Below are 13,716 nucleotides of genomic sequence, written 5' to 3'. Positions count from 1 at the left end.
ATGGGAGTGTTTCTCCTGGAAATGCTCCCACAGGGAAATGCTGGCCTCGAGCCCTGGTGTGCATGAGGAGCCCTCAGGGGGTTTCCAGCTCTCTTTCTGTTCTGCTGCCTGTTCCTGCTGCTGCTGCTGTCCCCCAGCCTGTCCCAGACGTGGTGGCAGAAGTGCCTTTGGCCACGCTGGTGACAGCTCTGGAGCAGCTGGTGGCATTTCCCTGTCCATGCACTCCAAGGAGCTGCATTTTATAAGCCACTTCCATTTTGCCACCTTCACCTTGTTCAGCCTTTCAGGAGCCCCCCAGGTGCCTTTCCTGTTCTTTCAGGCTGCCAGAAATGGGTTGGAATGTGGGGGATCTTTCCTTGCCTGGTTAACTGTGTCAGTGGAGTGTCCTTCTGCTCATGAATCACCCTCCTGTCCTTCCCTCTACATTCCCAGCCCTGGGGACACCTGTGTCCCTGCTTTCTTCTCCTCTTCTCCTCTCCCACACTCTCCTTTCACCACTGCAGTTCTGCTCCTTGCTCAGCTGCTTAAGCAGCTCTTCATCCTGCATTTTCTGAGCCAAAAGTTCATTTCCAGGCTCCAAATGCTCCCAGAGCAGCTCCAGGCAAGCATTCCCAGCCCTCCAGCACAGGCAGTGTGGATGTGAGCGCTCAGTCTGTCTTCCCAAAAAATCATTTTTTATTTTTATTTTGTTCATTTCTGTATCTTCTCGCTCCCTTTGGAGCACTGTGATTTGAGTGGCCTCTTCCAAGACGTTTTCTTGCTCAGGTAGCTGTGGTGGTCACTTCTGACAGAATTCCCAGTGTTGAATTCCCAGGTGAGTCTGCCTGGAAGGTCTCTTCTGGTCTGTGCCTTCAGTTAGGGCTTTTAGGAATCCTGTGGACAAGAGCGTCGTGGTTTAGAAGCAATTCCTGATGGAACTTTAGGGTTGCTCTGGTGGAAGTGATGGACATGGAATGGTTTGGGTTGGAAAGGACCCTAGAGATGATTGAGTCCACCCCTGCCATGGCAGGGACACCTTCCCCTGTCCCAGCTGCTCCCAGCCCTGCCCAGCCTGGCCTGGGACGCTGCCAGGGATGGGCACTGTGCTGCCACCCCAGCCCAGGGCACCCTCAGTGCCCATTCTGCCCTCTCCCCAAGGAGATCATTTCCTTTCCAAGCCAAGATTCCCCAGGAGCTGTGCCCAAAAGCAGCAGCTGCTGTTGCTGCTCACCAGAAATACCTGGACACAAGCATGGTTCAGTTCCTGGGGAAATGGTTTGGATGGTTTTTTTGCTGAGTATTTCCCACTCTCAGAACCACTGAGGTTGGAAAAGATCTCCAAGGCCATCGAGTCCAACCTCTGAGCAAGTTTTCTGTTCCAAGAATCAGAACAGAGGTGGATTTTACAAAGTGCAGGCAATGTCTGTGGGTGAAGGAAGTTTGGGAAGGGAATTTGGGGCGTCCCTGTGTTCCCCTGTCCTTGGGCTGCACTGGCACATGGTCAGAGCCACAAAAGCTAACAAGAGCCAAACTCCCAAAGTTTATTTCTGGCACCAGAGTCTGTGTTTGGCTCTCTAAGTGCAATGCCAAGGTGCAGACCCAGCTCCTGCTGGAAGTCCTACGAACAGACCCTTCAGTGGGGGTGGGACAGTTTGCATCTCAGGTCAGGAGTCACAGCTGGTAACAAAAGAAGGATTTCCAAGTGCATTCTGTGAGATAAATTTAATCTCAGTTTTGAGCAAGCAAGGACTGCTGATGAAAGCTGTAGTAACTTTACTCCTGAAAAAATCCAGTCAGGGTCTGTGAGTGAGCTTTGTCACTGAGCTGGGGACATGGGACCTGGCAGGAGGCTGAGCTGGGCTGTCCTGCTGCCCCTGGCAGCATCCTGGGACTCCCCCCTGGGCACAGGGAGCCCCTGCTTCCCTAGGAGGAGTTCTGGCAGATTCTCCTGAGAGCTCCCAGTAAACTCCCAGAGCAGCTGGTGGGCAAGGAATTGCTGTCACTGGAAAGGAAATCCTTGGGTTTCCTCTGGGAATGACCTGGAGCAGAACTGAGCCTGCAGGTTCCAGCTGCTCTCACCTTGGCCTGGAGAGGGATGGATTCCTGGAGCAGTGCATTCCATCTGGGCACCACGATCCCTCTGAGAATTCCCATCTGCTTTGAGTGGAGGGACCCTAAGGATCATCCAGTGCCACCCCTGCCATGGCAGGGACACCTCCCACTGTCCCAGGCTGCTCCCAGACTGGCCTTGGGCACTGCCAGGGATCCAGGGGCACCCACAGCTGCTCTGGGCACCCTGTGCCAGGGCCTCTCCACCCTCCCAGGGAACAATTCCTAATTCCCATTATCCCACCCATCCCTGCCCTCTGGCAGTGGGAGCCATTCCCTGTGTCCTGTCCCTCCATCCCTTGTCCCCAGTCCCTCTCCAGCTCTCCTGGAGCCCCTCCAGGCCCTGGCAGGGCTCTGAGCTCTCCCTGGAGCTTCTCCTCTGCTGGATGTGGTGGTGCAGAGCAGAGGCTGGAGCTGTGGCACAGCCCTGGCCCTGCAGCAGGGCTCTGTGAGGTGGCCCCAGGCTGGCCAGGAGCCGTGTGGGGACCCTGGCAGCAGCAGGGTTGGCATTTATTGTCCCTGTTCCAGGGCTTGTGTCCCATGGCCGTGCCTGAGCTCAGCCTGGGCTGGCTCTGTCCCTCTGTCCTGCTGTCTGTCTCAGCTCTGTCCTCACTTTGCCCCCTGGCTCTGGGTGAGCCCAGGGCTGGGAGTGCCAGGCAGGATTCCTGGGATCTGCAGGAGGAAGGAGAGCAGGGGCACAGGCTCACAGAGCACAGCCTGAGGTGCCTTTGGCCTCCAGAGTCTGCAGGGCTTTCTCTGTGCTCAGCTGCTGCTTTTTGTCTCCCCAGGTGCAGATCCAGAACAAGAAAGTCGACCTTTCCAAGGTGTCCTCCAAGTGTGGCTCTAAAGCAAATATCAAGCATAAGCCAGGTAGGAATTTTACCATTCCCTCGTTTTCTGTAGGTTTTGTTCCTTAGACACAGTCCTGGATTGGGACTGGAATAGTTTAAGGGGCTTGTTGCTTTCAGAGGAAGTCCCCAGCGTTTCTGGAAATTCCTAAAAATGCTTCTTCCACAATTCCTGGTGGTTTGATGAGCAGAGAGGGGGATTAGGAGATGTGGGCTGTCCTCTTGCCTGTGAAGATAATCCACAGCTTTGACTCAATTCTGCTTTTCCTGCTCATTTGAGAAGGAAAACAAGGATGCTTCCGCAGTCATTCCAGGAAGCTTCACCCTTGCTCACAGAGCTTTGGGGCACTTGGAACATCCCAGGATGTTCACGGAATATGGAAGTATAAAGAAAATTCCCTTCAGCTCCTCAGAGCACATTCCAGGGTCCTTTAAGCCTTGATTCCAGGGCAGCTCCTGCCTCAGGTGGAACCCCCGTGGCCCTGGGGTGAAGTGTCTGGGATGAGTGTGGGAAGGGAGCACAGCAGGTGCTCTGCCTGAAGCCCTGGGAGCCCCAGGTTGGTCCCAGCCCTGCCCAGCCCAAGCTCCTGGGGCTGGAGGCCCGAGGGATGCTCAGTTCAGCGCCTTGGCTGGCCCCTGTGCCTGGGGACACAGCTCCCTGCCCAGGGTGGCAAGGAGCCCCACAGGCTGCTCTTTGTCCCCTCTGGGAGGGTCAGGAGCAGGGGGGACCCTGCCCAGCCTGGCAGGCCGGAGCAGAGCCCCCCTCCTGCAGGAGCCCCCCGCGCCGGGCGCTGGGAACGCGCTGCCGCGGGCACGACCCCGCGAGCTCAGCGCTGGCACAGAACCAGCAGGGAGGGACAGTCGGGCCTTGTGCAGGCCTGAGGAGGGCACAGCCACCCTGGCACGGGCTGCTGCTGCTGCTCTGCACCAAACCCCTCGGGTTTTCCCCAGAGCCTGGGGCTTTAATGGTGGCGCTGGGAGGCAAAGCTGTGCTCAGCCAGACTTGAGCTGGGCTTTGGAGAAGCTGCAGCCAGGGAAAGGTGGCCCTGTCCATGCAGGGGGGTTGGAATCATCCTTAGGATCCAGGATTCCAGTCTGGGGGTTTGTGCACTGTCTATTTGTCAGTCAGGAGGCAGCGCTGTGATCAGAGGGATGGAGCATCTCCCCTGGGAGGAGAGGCTGAGAGAGCTGGGATTGTTCAGCCTGAGAGGAGAAGGATTTGGGGTGACCCCACTGTGGCCTTCCAGGACCTGAAGGGAGCCAAGAAAGATGGGGAGAGATGACTTCCAAAGGCCTGGAGTGCCAGGACAAGAGGAATGGCTTCCCACTGCCAGAGAGAGATGGGATCTTGGGAATTAGGAATTGTTCCCTGGCAGGGTGGGCAGCCCTGGCACAGGTGCCCAGAGCAGCTGTGGCTCTCTGGATCCCTGGCAATGCCCAAGGCCAGGCTGGACACTGGGGCTGGAGCAGCCTGGGACAGTGGGAGGTGTCCCTGCCATGGCAGGGGTGGCACTGGATGATCCCTTCCAACCCAGCCCATTCTGGCTTCTGTGGTTAATGGGAATCTATCTATATCTAATTCTATCTATTATATCTATCTATCTATCTATCTATCTATATATATATATATATATATATATATGTCTATATCTATGTCTATCTAGATCTAGATCTAGATCTAGATCTAGAGCTATATAATATATATCTATATCTATATCTATCTATCTAGATCTATATATCTGTATCTATCTATGGGACTCTATCTATATCTAATTCTATCTATTATATCTATCTATATCTATATCTAGATCTAGATCTATATCTATATATATCTATATATCTATATCTATATATCTGTATATATCTATGGGAATCTGTCTGTATCTAATTCTATCTATTCTATTCTGTCTCTAGATCTATCTAGATCTAGATCTAGAGCTGTATCATCTATATCTAATTCTAGCTGTGGGAATCTATATCTAATTCTGTCTATCTAGATCTAGATCTAGATCTGTATCTATCTGTATCTCATTCTGCAATCTGTTCCACTCTGGGCAAATCTTGCTGAAGTTCTGCAGGAGGTTTGTGCCCTCCAGGTTCCCCTGCAGCGTCCTGGGGTGTGTGCTGGGGTAGGGAGGGGAGGCAGGCAGTGCCACAGAGGGGCAGGAGGTGCCCTGGCACTGCTGAGCGCACGGGTGGCTGAGCTGGAGGGGCTGGGCAGGGGCAGGGACGGGAGCAGGGGGACAGTGAGGGACGGTGGGGTGGCGTTTCTCACCTCTGGTGGAGGAGACAGCCTCAGGAGCAGATCCAGGGAGGATCTCTCCAGCCTGTCTGGATGTGCAGCATTCCCCAGGGCCCTGGTAGGTGGCACGGCTGGAAAGCACCAACTGTGCTCTTCCAGAACTTGGATTGGCCTGGCCCTCCTCCCAAAGGTCCCCAGGGGCTCCTGGGGGGGACTGCTGGGGGCTTCCCCAAACTCAGCCCTGCTCCATGTCCCTGCAGGGGGAGGAGACGTCAAAATCGAGAACCAGAAGCTGAACTTCAAGGAGAAGGCCCAGGCCAAAGTGGGATCTCTGGACAACGTGGGACACTCGCCGGCCGGAGGAGCCGTCAAGGTGAGGGCTGGGATGTGGCACAGCCAGGGAATGGCTTTGATCCAGTTCTTGTCCTGCTGCTGCTGCTGTGCAGCTCCTCCACCACAGCCTGGTACAGCCTCCTTGCTCCTGGGGCCTCTGCTGTGCACCCTGGGGTGAGGATGGAGCCCTGGTGAGGATGGAGCCCTGGTGAGGATGGAGCCCTGGTGAGGATGGAGATCTGGGTGAGGCTGGAGCCCTGGTGAGGATGGAGCCCTGGTGAGGATGGAGCCCTGGTGAGGATGGAGTTCTGGATGGGGATGGAGCCCTGGTGAGGATGGAGCCCTGGTGAGGATGGAACCCTGGTGAGGATAGAGTTCTGGATGGGGATGGAGCCCTGGTGAGGCTGGAGCCTGGGTGAGGCTGGAGCCCTGGTGAGGATGGAGCCCTGGTGAGGATGGAGCCCTGGTGAGGATGGAGTTCTGGGTGAGGATGGAGCCCTGGTGAGGATGGAGCCCTGGTGAGGATGGAGCCCTGGTGAGGATGGAGCCTGGGTGAGGATGGAGTTCTGGGTGGGGATGGAGCCCTGGTGAGGATGGAGCCCTGGTGAGGATGGAGCCCTGGTGAGGATGGAGCCTGGGTGAGGATGGAGTTCTGGGTGAGGATGGAGCCCTGGTGAGGATAGAGTTCTGGGTGGGGATGGAGATCTGGGTGAGGATGGAGCCTGGGTGAGGATGGAGCCCTGGTGAGGATGGAGTTCTGGATGGGGATGGAGCCCTGGTGAGGCTGGAGCCCTGGTGAGGATGGAGCCCTGGTGAGGATGGAGCCTGGGTGAGGATGGAGTTCTGGGTGGGGATGGAGCCCTGGTGAGGATGGAGCCCTGGTGAGGATGGAGTTCTGGGTGGGGATGGAGCCCTGGTGAGGATGGAGCCCTGGGTGAGTCTGGCTGGAAAGGAGAGCGCTGGACTCCCCTCGGGGTGCCTGACCCTGCTGGCCATCCCGAGGGCTGGCACTGCCCATCTCCATCCTCTTGGAAGCTGGGAGCAGGGATCCCTGCAGGCTGTGGGCCCAGCAGAGGGGCTGGCAGGGCCTTCAGCCCCAGTGAAAGCTGCTGAGATCCCCTGCTCTGTGCTGGGAGAGAGCCCCTGGCAGTCTCGGGAGCATCTCCAGATCCATGGGATGCCCTGAGCTGGAAGGATCTGTCCAGCCCAGTCCTTCAGCTCTGTTTTTGTGGGGGTGAGAGCAGAGCACAGCTCTCATGGCTGATTCATCCCCTCTCCCACAGGAACACAAACTGTCCCCAGGCTCGCTCTGCACGCTGCAGGTCTGCCTGCAGCAATGGGACATCTGTGCTCAGGGAGGGGACATTGCGTCCCTGAGGGATGTGTGGGCCTGGCACAACCCCAGGAGCTGGGAATTGTGCTCAGGGAGTCGCTGGAACAACCCCAGGAGCTGGGAATTGTGCTCAGGGAGTTGCTGGAACAACCCCAGGAGCTGGGAATTGTGCTCAGGGAGTCGCTGGCACAACCCCAGGAGCTGGGAATTGTGCTCAGGGAGTCACTGGAACAACCCCAGGAGCTGGGAATTGTGCTCAGGGAGTCGCTGGAACAACCCCAGGAGTTGGGAATTGTGCTCAGGGAGTCACTGGAACAACCCCAGGAGTTGGGAATTGTTCTCAGGGGTCCCTGGAAGGGACTCATGACACTCCTGCCATGGCAGGGACACTTTCCACTACCCCAGGCTGCTGCAAGCCCCAGTGTCCAGCCTGGCTTCGGGCACTGCCAGGGATCCAGCTGGATCTGGGCACCCTGTGCCAGGGCCTGCCCACCCTCCCAGGGAACAATTCCTTCCCAATATCCCATCCATGCCTGCTCTCCTTCAGCCTAAGGCCATTCCCCCTGTCCTGTCACTCCAGGCCCTCAGGAAAAGTCCCTCTCCAGAGGTGAGCTCTGAGAGGATGCTGTTTCAAAGGGGCTGGTGGCTCTGGAAGCAGAGAAAACCCCTCTGGGGGCAGCCTCAGGGCTGCCAGCAGGACAGGCAGACCCAGGAGAATCCCCTCCAGGCACTGGCATCCCCTGGGTGTCCCAGCCTTGGTTTGTTTGAGGCTCTGTGTGTGCAGAAGGGCTCAGAGCTGGGCTGAGCTGTTGTGTTAGAGCCTGAAAGCAGCAGTGCCAGTCCTGAGGGGCAGCAGGATTTGCTCAGTCATTCCTGGCAAAGCAAGGGCACGGGGCTTGGCCACTGCTCAGGATTCTCCTGTCTCCAGCCCTGTCTGGAAACTCCATCCTGGCAAATCATGGCTCAGGGAAAGCTGGAAGGAGCTGGAGAAGGTGCTCCTGCGTTGGGAGGGATGTGGAACTTTCTGTAAGAGAATTCCAGAGGACTGGAGAGGCTGGTGAGGACACTGGTGCTGTTTGCTGGTGAGGGGTGCTTCCGCCCAAGCTCCAGAACCTCACCTGTTTGGGTTTGTTCTGGCTGTGGAGTGTCCCCTGGCCTGGCTGGCTGTGCTGGCAGTGCTGCTGCTGTCCCAGTCCTGTCCAAGGGGATCTGTCACCCCTGGGACCCCCGGGGCAGCAGGAGCCTCCAAGGGCAGGGGGCTCAGCTCTCCCCCAGGGCAGGGCCAGGAGCTGACTCCAGGTGGGATGAGCAGCTCTGCCGTGAGGCCAGAGCAGGATGGGATCCTCTGAGCTCTCACTCCTGGTTCATGGCTCAGCCTTGAGGGAAAAGGGATCCTCGTGGGAGCTTGGCCTCCCCGGTTTGGGACCCACCAGGTGCTGGCAACACGGAACGTGGAGTGGTTTGGGATGGAGGGACCTTAAAGCCCATCCAGTGCCACCCCTGCCGTGGCAGGGACACCTCCCACTGTCCCCGGGTGCTCCAAGCCCTGTCCAGCCTGGCCTGGGACCCTTCAGGGGCAGCCCCAGCTCACGATGCCGTGTCACAGCAGCGACCCCTCGGCCGCAGAGCGCTGGGGTCTGTCCTTGGCCCTCCCCGTGCCAGCTGTTCCAGCTGTTCCAGCTGTGTCTGCCAGCCGAGCTCCAGGACCCGGGAGCACCCGGAGGAGCTCCGGGGCCGCGGGGTGGGTCAGACCCCGCAGGGCCGGCCAGGATTTGCTTTCCCAGGGTTTGCCATCGGCCCCGGCTCGCCCTGACCGCGCCGCGCTTGTCGTTGCAGGCGGAGGGCGGCGCGGAGCCGGAGAACGGAGCGGGGCCGGGCCCGGGCAGCGCGGAGCAAAGGGAAACGCAGAGCCTCGACACTCACATCCAAGAAACGAGTAAGTGCCGGGGCCCCGGGAGGGAGCCCGGCAGCCCCCGACCGCTGCTAGCGACGTCGGCGGGGTTGTCGTGCCTTTCTTGTAATTCGGAAAATCGCCTTTTATCTTCCAGGCATCTAATGATGACATTATGGTATCGTCTTCCATTCCCCTCCTGTCCCTTGTCTCCTCCTCTCCCCGCGTGCCCTTGTCCCCTGCCCTTGTGTCGCTGCAGATTGAGTCTCACCAGCTGACGTTCCGTGCCAAGGCCCAGCTCGAACGGACCACGGAGCGGACATGGTCTCCAAACCCCCCACCCTTCCCCGCAGCGCCCGGCCCGGGCCCCGCCGCTCCCGCCACCGCCGCCCTCGCAGCAAGGCTCGTGTCCCGGCCCCGCTTGGCTCTCCTAACCCGGCCTGCCTCGGCCGGGCAGCGCTCCCCTCGCCCTCGGGGCCGGCCGAGCCCGCGGGGCCGGGCCGGGCCGAGTTAACAGGGATAAGCTGTGATCTTTCTTTCTGTCTTTTTTTAACCCCTTCCCTCCTCGCCGCTTCAGTTTCTGCCGCCCGTGGGATGCCGATAAGTCCCCTCCACACTCGTTAGGCTGTTTTAACTGTTGACTTGAACCTTTTATTCTTTGTGACGAAGTGTTGATGAATTATCGTGTTCGAACCCGCGCTAAGTTTCCTTTTCTCTTTCCTTCTTTTCCGACCCGTAGGAGAGTAGGGACATTTAACCGCTGCTGCCGTGCCGGCTTCTTACTGACATATCCAGCCGTTGTAACTTCTTTGTTGTTGTTTGGGGTTTTTTCTTTTTACTATTTTAAAACGATGGAGCGAGTTCATGGGATTAAGCCATGTCCGGAAGGAAAGGCACAGGAATGTGTGAAGGGGCAAACTTGCTGTGAGAGCTCAGGTGGAGCCTGTGTTGACCTGGAGATGCGTTAATTGATGCTGGAGATTGTGTTAATTGATGCTCGCGAGCCCTCCCCGCGGTGCCTTCTGCCGGGGTGGTTTGTTTATTCCGAGCCCTGGGATTTCTCCCGTTTTTCCAGGGCCGAGGCCGGAGGCGGCCGTGGCGGGGGCAGGAGGCAGGGCCGGGAGTTCTGAGGCTGCAGCAGGTCCGTGCGGGTGTGGGCAGCAGGTCTGGGGGGTGTGGGGGGTTTTTGGGGTGACGGATGCGCCGGGATGAGCAGGGACAGCAGGAGCAGGGAAGGGCAGCGCTCATCCCGGGGCAGCAGGGCAGGGTTGGTGCCAGGGAGTTGCAGCTCTGACTAGGAAGGAGATGTAACCACTCTTGGAGCTCCTCGTTTCAAATGACACTAAAGAAACGAAATGTAAATAAATTGAAACAAAACAAAAAAACGAAAGTGTTCTTGGGTGGTCAAACTAATTTAAAGAATTAAAAAAAAAAAAAAAAAAAAAAGGCAAGCAGAATAACAAAACACTGGGATCAAAAAGAACTGAACCAGGCGTGTGCTAAGGGGGGCTGCTCCAGGAGGGGACAGAGGGAAGCCTGCAGCTTCTCGTGCTTGTGGGAGTATTTCTTTGGGAAGCCAACAACGACACGATAACCCGGAATCTGTATTTACACACAAAGATTCTTATTGCACTTGTATTTTTTATATTAAAGTTTGCATGGTTTCTAATAAAATGGCATTAAAATGTACTAGTTTGCATCAAAGTCGTCTGGTAGTTTCATAAGTGCTTTTTCATCTGAATACAAATTTAAACGATGCAGATTTGCACCTGAAAGGGGCGGTTATATATACCCAGAGACCTCCCAGTGCTTCCCTTCCTCTTCCTCCTCCTCCTCCTCCTCCTTTTCCTCTTCCTCCTCCCCACCTCTCCCCTCCGCATCCCCGTGATCCCGGCCGGGGAAGGCGGCCGTGCCGTCGCTCCCGGTGTGTCCCGGTGTGTCCCGGTGTGTCCCCGGAGCAGCCGCCGCCACCGGGCCTCGCTCGGTGGGAGGAGCTGGAGCCGGCCCCGCTCCCCGTGGCCCTGTTCGGTCCCTGTGTGCCGGTATATATCACTGCCCGCCCGTGACGCTTCCTTCTTTCTTTTCTGCTAAATTCTACACACCAGCTTCAGCTTGGCAGCCTTGCCTTTGCTTTGGGCGATTCTTTTTCCAACACTTGAATTGAGGGAAAATTAGGAGAGGAGAGGAGCAGGGGGAGCCCCTCGGCAGGACGGGGAGCCTGGAGCCTGGTTCCCAGGCTGGAGCCTCCTGGTTCCCAGGCTGAGGCCAGCCAGGGTGGCCTTGGCAGGGCTGGAGCCGAGTCCAGGCTCACAGGCCGGGCAGGGGCGCTGGGAGCAGGGTCTGTGTGCCGGAGGCAGCCGTGGGCTACCAAAGACGAGGTGGAGGCTGAGATGTCGCGTTCCTCTTGCTGCTCTTCCTGGGGCACCCCAGGCCTGTGGTGGCCTGGGATGTCCCGGGATGAGACTCTCTGGGATGTCCCGGGATGAGATTCCTGGAGTGCCCCGGGATGAGATTCCCTGGGATGTCCCGGGATGAGATTATCTGAGATGAGATTCCCAGGGTGCCCAGGCGAGGCCCCGGGCGAAGGGAGGCAGCCGGTCCCGGTTCAGGGACCGCAGGAGGAAGGCAAGTGGCAACATTGCACTTTATCTTCTGAGATTGCAAAAAGCAAACGAGCCCTGCCCCGCTGCAAGGGGACAGGGGCGTCACCTTCTCCCTGCTTTTATCCGATTCCCGATGATCCCGAGCGCCGGGCGGAGGTGGCTGCGTGCGGTGCCCCGGCTGTCCCTGCCCAAACCCCGGCCCAGCCGAGCCCCCGGCCCGTGCTTCTGTGCCACTTCTCTAACACTTGTTGTGCCTGTGTTTAGCTGATGAACTAAATCCAGATACACTAGTTTGCCGTGGTGTTTCTAGGACAGCTTCAGTTTTAATACGGATTTGTTTTTCGAGTTTATTTGGAGGAAGCGGCTGTACATATTGCTAGGCTGGGAAGGAGCCGTGTGTGCTGGGAATGACTTTAGTTTCCTGTCCGGAGAGGTGGGATGAGCTGGGTACCGCTGAGACCTTAACGCTGCTGGGGAAGGGGCTGCGGGCGCCGGTGGCTCCATCGAGGGCTGGAGGCAGCAGATCCGGGGGGAAGCAGGAGCTGAGCTCTGAATGAGGTGCAAGTTGAATGTACACGTTCCTGTCCCGGGCTGGCGACGGGGGTCCTGGCTTTGGCCGCCCTGCGGGGACTCTGGGCAGGGGCTGAGCGGGGCCAGGCGGGCGCTGCTGGCCGGCTGCGGGCAGGGCTCAGCCGAGGCCGTGGCGGAGCTCGGGGCGAGGAGCGGCTGAGCCGCCCAAGGGCGCTGGGGAGGCGGCGGGGCCGGGGCGCGGCTGGGGGCGAGCCCCGTCCCGGCGGGGCTGCGCTTCCTCCGGGCCGGAGCCCGGCGCCTCCCGCCTGTTCCCGGGGGTTTTCACCCCGTTAATAGCAGCGTTCGAGCCGCCGCGGTTCCCGTGGGTTTTCACCCCGTTAATAGCAGCGTTCGAGTCACCGCGGTTCCCGTGGGTTTTCACCCCGTTAATAGCAGCGTTCGAGCCGCCGCGGTTCCCGTGGGTTTTCACCCCGTTAATAGCAGCGTTCGAGTCACCGCGGTTCCCGTGGGTTTTCACCCCGTTAATAGCAGCGTTCGAGTCGCCGCGGTTCCCGTGGGTTTTCACCCCGTTAATAGCAGCGTTCGAGCCGCCCAGTCCGGGCCCGGGGCCGCCCCAGCGCCGGGCTCTGCGGTCCCGGCCGCAAAATGAATGTAGCTTTTTCTCCGCTGCCCCTCTCGCTGTCCCCGCGTCGTGTCGGTGTGAGAGGGGCCCCGGGACCCTCGCGTGTTCGTGTTCAGGCAGAATTCCCGGTTTCTTTGGAGCGTGGTGGCGGTGGCGGCCTCGGGGCTCGGGGAAATGTGAAATGTCCCCAGGGCTCGGCACCTCCGGGCTCAGGGAATGTCCCCGGGCCCCGTGGCCGGCGGGTGCGGCGGAGGCGGCAGCAGCAGCAGCAGCATGGAAAGGGCTCGGAGGGGCTCCGGCTGCCCCTGGAGCATGGAAAGGGCTCGGAGGGGCTCCGGCTGCCCCTGGAGCATGGAAAGGGCTCTGAGGGGCTCCGGCTCCCCCTGGCCGGGGGAGCCGGAGCCCCTCAGAGCCCTTTCCATGCTCGCCCCATCCCGGGAGCGCTCGCTCCCCGCCCGCCCCGCACGGTCGCACCCGCGGCCCCCGCTGTCCTCACCGGGCTGTTGGTGAGGCGTGAGCAGCGCGTGGCGTGTTCTCTCAATGTGCCGTGTTTTGATGATTTTGTGTCATAGGATGATTCTGCAGGGCGTGCCCGAGGAGGGGGGCTCGGCTGTCCCTGCGCCGTGCCCGGGGAGGCGAGGGCTGGGGAGGGGAGGTCAGTGCTTGGTGTGAGACAACGGAGCCCATGGTTGGTTCTGCCTGTGTGTCTCCCCTCCCCGGGGGCTGTAAGAGCGTCGTCTCCTTAGCAACATTTCCTGACTTGATGTTGTGGTTCTTACTATTGTAAAGGGTTGAAATAAAGCTTCTAGATGTTCCTCCTCAGGCTGCTGTGGCTCTGTGGGCCGGGCGGGGGGCGGTGGCACAGCCCGGGGCTCCTGATGTGGTAAGGAGGGGCTGGAGGAATTTGGGTGTCTCTGATTTCAGCCACTGGAGAATTCCCATCCCTGGCTTTGCTCCGCAAGCCTGGGCTCAGAGGGGAAGGGGCTCTGGGCTGACAAGGGCCCTGTGGGAGCCCCGGTGCCCACGGCACAGCTGGAACAGCTGGCACAGCCAGAGGGTACCAGCACCTCCCGGAGGTGCCCTGGCCACTCGCACAGATAAAGAAAAGGTTTTCCACCCTGGCTTGGCCCTGACCCGAGACCCCAGACAGGACCGGGAGCCAAGTTGCAGGTGCCTGTGCCTGGAGCAGCCGCTGCTCTGCCCGTCCCTGAGCGCTGCTGTGGAA

General features: G+C 59.0%; 1 protein-coding gene across 18 annotated transcripts in view; it reads left to right on the top strand.

The window, feature by feature from the left end:
• Positions 1 to 13,313, top strand: part of MAP4 (microtubule associated protein 4) — a 152,935-nt gene extending 139,622 nt beyond the window's left edge. For 9 of the 18 annotated variants that reach the window (XM_085572850.1, XM_085572843.1, XM_085572842.1 and 6 more), the window contains 4 exons: positions 2,877 to 2,958; positions 5,439 to 5,551; positions 8,681 to 8,780; positions 8,995 to 13,313. In XM_085572850.1, the coding sequence (XP_085428976.1) occupies positions 2,877 to 2,958; positions 5,439 to 5,551; positions 8,681 to 8,780; positions 8,995 to 8,999 (300 nt within the window). In that variant the 3' untranslated portion in view covers positions 9,000 to 13,313. Of the gene's footprint in view, positions 1 to 2,876; positions 2,959 to 5,438; positions 5,552 to 8,680; positions 8,781 to 8,892 lie in introns of all 18 variants that reach the window. The other 9 variants (XM_085572844.1, XM_085572840.1, XM_085572845.1 and 6 more) reach the window with 1 other exon arrangement.
• The last annotated feature ends 403 nt before the right edge of the window (positions 13,314 to 13,716 follow it).

This window comes from Lonchura striata, chromosome 2, assembly GCF_050655825.1.
Source record: "Lonchura striata isolate lonStrDom1 chromosome 2, ASM5065582v1, whole genome shotgun sequence".
Taxonomy (NCBI): Eukaryota; Metazoa; Chordata; class Aves; order Passeriformes; family Estrildidae; genus Lonchura; species Lonchura striata.
The sequence above is the reverse complement of the archived record's forward strand: the minus strand, read 5'-3'. Positions and strand labels throughout refer to the sequence as shown.